This window comes from Morone saxatilis, unplaced genomic scaffold (genome assembly GCF_004916995.1).
Source record: "Morone saxatilis isolate NCDOM2014 unplaced genomic scaffold, NCSU_SB_2.0 Contig12, whole genome shotgun sequence".
In the NCBI taxonomy this organism is placed as follows: domain Eukaryota; kingdom Metazoa; phylum Chordata; class Actinopteri; family Moronidae; genus Morone; species Morone saxatilis.
In genome coordinates, this window is record NW_023339674.1 from 21,145,867 (window position 1) to 21,151,659 (window position 5,793).

The 5,793-nt window shown below is 41.6% G+C and overlaps 1 protein-coding gene across 1 annotated transcript; it reads right to left on the reverse strand.

Annotated features, from left to right (window-relative positions):
• Window positions 1-3,971: 3,971 nt before the first annotated feature.
• On the reverse strand, window positions 3,972-5,175 carry gsx2 (GS homeobox 2). Its single transcript, XM_035653916.1, has 2 exons — window positions 4,800-5,175; window positions 3,972-4,563 (listed from the first exon to the last, which is right to left on the reverse strand). Exons 1-2 carry the CDS (start codon window positions 5,173-5,175, stop codon window positions 4,223-4,225), a joined length of 717 nt encoding a protein of 238 aa, XP_035509809.1. The 3' UTR covers window positions 3,972-4,222.
• Window positions 5,176-5,793: the final 618 nt, after the last annotated feature.

The following is a 5,793-nucleotide window of genomic DNA, read 5'->3' on the forward strand; positions in this document are numbered from 1 at the left end:
ACACACACACACACACACCTTACATTTTGTGAAAAGAAATTACACTAACAGGGGGATTCTTTTTTTCTCTTCTTTTCAACCCCACAGAAACTAATGGGACCCCTGTTTACTGGCACACATGCGTCAGCTGTTTACCGAGTCCTTTTTTACTCCAGCTCCGTTACCCTGGGGCTCTCCTAACGGGCAACAGAAGAATAAAGGGCCCCTGTGAATCACCTATCTCTGGGTACTGAAGAGGGGTATCAGACCGGTGTCTCTGCACGGAGCAGAGCCCCGGGGCCGATGATCACCCCCCTTCCTCCCCTTCTCCCCTTCTCCTCACCCCTTCTAGCTCCATGCAGCCGCTTGGCGCAATTACTTCCACATGTTGCCGAAAAGAACAGTGTCCTTGTTCTCCAAACAAAGGATCTCAACTTCGGAGGGCCAAACTCACCTCAAACCGGGTTGAGGTTCTCACTTCTGAGGGATTTTCAACACTTTTAGCTTTTAAAAAAACAACTTGAATTTACATATCAAATTACAGGTAAATTAATTTCAAGAGGAGATTTTAGTGCCAACATTTGCTGAAAAAGTATATAATTTATGTTTTTAATACATTTTATATGAAAAAAGGCAAACATCTAAAACACTAAAACTTAAAAAAGAACTGCCCCAGACCCTTTGAACATAACAAGTCACATTCCCCTGTCAGCACTTCTCTTCCTTTCTCCAAATGATTGAGGCTAAATATCACTGAAATGTTCGCTGAGTCATGTGTTCTCGTCCTCGTAAGATGATGAGGTACTTTTTTTTTTACATTGTTCCAAAAGACTATGCCATCACATGTAAGTGCTGTATGGTGGTTGGGCTCTTTTTAATATAAAGATGAAGCTGTCTAGAGGTGGAGCTTCCACAGTCAGGATGTTCACATCGTCGCTTAAACACTGCTCTTTACCAACGTTACTCATCTTCTTCATGGTGACCCCGTCCTGCCTCCAACTGTCCACCAGGGGGCTTTTGGGAGAAAAAGAACCTGTATCAAAATAAGTGACTTTTGTTATAGTATAACATACGTTCAAATGGGACTTATCAAATAGCAGTTATGCTAAAATCACTTTAAAAAATAACAAATTGAGCATTTATGGCATTTCATTTCCACGCATGGTTCGTCCTTCCTATAATAATTGGGCCCTATATCCTACAGTAACTACACCCTGACATGCCTGACGTTTAAAGTCGTAATATGTAAGCTGCTCCTTAAACTTCTAAATGATATAAACATTTGGAGTTGCACTTTGTTGTTGTCTAGAATATATCTTGATACATTATTTTCTCATGTCTTTCTCAAACTTGCGAGTCCATGATTAAGAGTACATATAGGCCCGAGTACACGTCCACATACAACACAGCTCGTCCTGCAGTCATATACATGTGATGAAGTGTTTGAAGATGACTCCACAGACTGTCGGTGGCCTTGGGGCGGCGGTCCCTGTGGGAGCTGTCCAGCGTGCTGAAACGTGTCTGTACCACTCAGCGTTCATCTCTCAGCCAGTACTGACTCTATCTATCTATCTATCTAGCTATACTTTGGATTTCCCTAGTGGATTGGAGAGAAACTCAAAGGCCTTGTGGAGAGTTCCAACCAGCCATTAACCAAGTATAGGTGAGTTTTTAGAAACCAACCTTCCCCCAATTATTTACAAAATACCAAATCTAGTAGCCTAAATATTACATCATTTCCACTGTAGCTTGGTCCCCAGCAGCAAAATATGTGACTTGATAATAATAAACCATCACCGTCGTCTAAAAGTCACAGACATTGTAGTTAATTCTGCAGCACTGACGATTCCCACAGTTAAGATGAAACATCTTCGTTCTCCTGCTCCCTCTGATGTGTCGGAGCTTTAGGTGGGACGTATATTGGCCACGTTTATGGAGGATAACATATTGAACTGCTGATTCATTAGTAAAGTGGAGCTCTCGGGAAAAGACAACGCTATTCCCCTCTTGTCCACACCGGCACTTCAGCTTCTTCTTGCCTCTATCTCTCCGCATGAGACAGCAGCTGCAACCGGCTGAAAAGCGCTCTTATTAATTGTCTTTTGTCATGCGTAATTGCCACATTTTCAATGGTGACCGAGGCCTGACGTCTTTGGAGTGCTCTCGTTTGTCTGCATTAGTAGGTATAGCCCCTTTCATCTGAAATTTACATTCCGCACACTCTGCATTATTTTATACATTTTGTTTGATAAAGCAGTATGATCAGAATTTGAGACCTGGACAAATGGATCAACTCTCAGAGCTGAAAGAGTGAGGGTCTTTCTCAAAACTGCAGTTTATTCTATTGTTCATCGCTTTAAAATGCTGCATTGATCTTTCACACCTGCAAGGAGAACTCTAATTCGATTAATAGGAACTTCAGTATATATTCATTAGGTGGCTTTCCCCCAATAATATATGATCAGCAGCGGGATGTGAAAGGGGCACTATTTATTCCCACTCTGAATGGGTCTGCGTGGGACCAAAACTTCACCTGCTTCCCCTCTCAATTAGGAATGTATCCCAAACTCTGACAGAAACGAGTTAAATTAGGCGTCAGCTAATTTCCAGTGGCCCCTCCCACGTAATCCCCCCTCAGAGTCTTTCCATTTGAGCGTGCCCCCTTTAATTCACTATAAGTTGAAAGGTTCAAATAGTGCCTAATGAAACAGTGACTAAATCGTTCTCTGTCGCTCGGAGGAACCCTGTAGCTGTCTCTCAAAGCTCTCTGAGCACACAGCCGTCGGGGGTCTCCGGCTAAATGCGAGTCCCAAGGCAGGACAATCTAACCTGTCAAAGCCTTTGCCCACTTCTATATATCCTTGTTCTGTGGTTTCAAGCAATAGCAGCATAATCAACCAACGTGGGACCGAAAACGCAATTAAACTCGCTTTGGACAACCAAAATCTTTTCAAAAGCGAACATTAATGGACTATTGGCTGCTCCCCAGGGGCGTTATCGGGTACCCTTTTGTGGTCAGATCTAAGGAGAAATTACAGCTACACTTTCATATAGCATACTCCATCCTTTTAGAATTAAATTGCTTATAACATTTAAATGGACCTCTGCTATATAATGTTTATTAATAAAAAAAAAAACCTGGCTCTACCAGTCGAATAAACCAATAGCTGGCAATGACAGCTTAATAATAACAGCTGTCAACTGATAGAAAAGAGTTGGAAAGGTTGTGTTGTAAAACCTGTAGTGGAAGACAACTGTCTCAGTCGATGTGCACACGGAGTGGCCCGAAGAACAGAAACCCATGCAATCCAATACAAAACAGTGAAATAATCATTTTGTTGAGACTCAGACGAACTGATCCAATTGTTTTGTAACTTTTTAAGATCTAGTTAGTGTTTTGCTGGATTGCATTATATTAAAAGGTGTTTCAAGTATTTTGTCCACTGGTGTACATCTATGTAAATAAGTTCTATTTAGCATTACATTACACAGGAGATACTATTGATATATATTACTGTTATATAGTAGGAGATTTTTTTTACTGTTATATCACAACTATATGCCAGTGCCACCTGGCAATCAATATGTGATGACAAATTGCTAATAATCATAATGATATAGTCTATTTATATTCATTTTCAAATGCAAAATTTATTTCTGTGGCCAGTTTTAGTATAGTATCTCAACTTGCATTGATGCAAAAATAAATATATTGTATATATTATTTATTTATACTTTTTTCAAATACTTATTTGTAATAAAAATATTACCAGTGTTAAGTCCTTCATTTTTGTGAGTGAACATATCATTGATCATAGTAAGACAACACATTGACAATTTCTTAGGTCAACTCATGTTTATTACAATAAATACAGATATACATAGTTTACAAATTGTTGCGTACAGGTTCCACACAGGTTAGGCCTATACTATTTCTAAGGGCTTTCATTGCCACACAACCTCACTGACAGTAATGGGATATCAGGCAATAATGAAAACATTTACTGGGGATAATTAACTAGACCTGGGTATAGGTGAGAACCCTGAAGGGATCAAAATACATCAATACAGTAGGTCAAGTTTCCCAATATATCACAACGGCGTTAAAACATGTATCCACATATTTCATTTTAAAAGTACACACTTCATGCGGGAGATTTTTGGCCCAGAGGTTGCTGTGATGCCCTAACCCAGAACTGTAACAGTAAGTGCCAGCAGTGTGAACTGGGAAGTCGCGACGCTCTCAGATGGGTGACACTTCTTTCTCCTCCTCAGCAGAGGCCGGAGATAGAGACTCCTCGTCCTCTGACCTTGAATAGTCTGTGTGACCGGTTGTGCACTTGCAACCGCTGTGCGCGGTCCTTTGGGTGGCTTTCCCCTCCTTCTTATGCTTCACCCTGCGGTTCTGAAACCAGATTTTCACCTGTTTCTCTGACAGGTTCAAATATGTGGCGATTTCGATTCTTCTGAGTCTCGAAAGATACATGTTCGTGGAAAACTCCCTTTCAAGTTCCAGGAGTTGCGTGCTTGTAAAAGCCGTGCGCATCCTCTTGCCATTCTGTATGTGGCTGTTCTCGGAGGCGCCTGTTGGAGAGAAAAATTTTTTTTTAAGTCAGACGTTTAACTTTTAGAAGGCTACAGGTCTAAACTCAGTCAAAGATACAGATGGAACAAAACATCGCGCGTAAATCTTTGTGCGTAAAGTTGACACAGAGTGTTGCCATTAATGTAATTGCCTAAAAGTACATCATGAAGACTCAAACAGGTGCCGAGCAGTGCTCCTAGCTGTCAGTTGAGACTGTAGCAAACAGGTGGCTTACCAATAGAAAGACAGTGGTATCTCCTGGGATCTGTGACGCTGAAGGTGGGCGTGCAGACAGGTGTGTGTCCCGGGTGCGCGAGTGCAGGAGACTGCTGGTGCGCTATTCTCTGACAGTACTGTGCCTCCGCTCCTGGAAACTGACTCTTCAGCATGGGAATGCCGCTGCGGGAAGAGTGGATGTGGGACGTGACGCACAGCGGGCAAACACAGAAAGTCCCATTTTTCCTGGATGGGCACACCGGAGCGGTGACCGTCATTACGCTCGGAGAGTGCATGCTGATGGGAATAAGGAACTCTTGTCCTGGATGCTCGACTGGTCCAGGTCGCACCGTATCCTTGATTATTAAAGAATCAACGTAAAAAGACCTCGACATGGTTGCGCCGCTGATAAGTGATCACTCCGTGCACAAGATGATAGCTGTTTCTCATCTGAACCCCTCGGGATCTCCAAAGGTGCTTATGTTTGATGGTTCAACAAAAGGGACCCCGAAGAGGGTTGGCCCTGCAGCGTCACCCACGTGCGCACCCGTCTCCAAGGGTTTATACTGTCAGCGACCCAAACCACGTGATGTCTCCATGGGCCTCCAATCACAACTTGCAGATTTAGGTTTTTTATCCCCGAATTTAGTAAAAGTCTTTGGCACTAGAATAATGTAACCAGCCACAGTAAAATATTAAGTTATATATATGTATTTATGAACTGCACTGAGTTTCTGCAGTAGACTCAAAATAACTCCGAATCCATCATTTTCAAACAATTTAACAAAATTAGATAAAGATTAAAAATAATATTTCACAAACATACTGCTAAATTATGTATTTATGGTGTGGAACTTGGATTTACAGGGTTTTATAGGAATTGGTCAGATATCAATCTGAAACTGTAAAATGTAATTTGGAAACACCTGTTATTTTAAACTTTTAAACTTAAAAATAGAAACGCATTGAATACATCAGATAAACTAGAAGCAGCTAATAGAAGAACCTGTTGG

Bases quoted from the DNA above. Each gene is read 5' to 3' on its own strand.
- gsx2 (XM_035653916.1), bottom strand. From the start codon at position 5,175: ATGTCGAGGTCTTTTTACGTTGATTCTTTAATAATCAAGGATACGGTG. The intron at 4,564-4,799 runs GTAAGCCACCTG...TCTCTCCAACAG, and splicing joins ATACCACTGTCTTTCTATTG to GCGCCTCCGAGAACAGCCAC.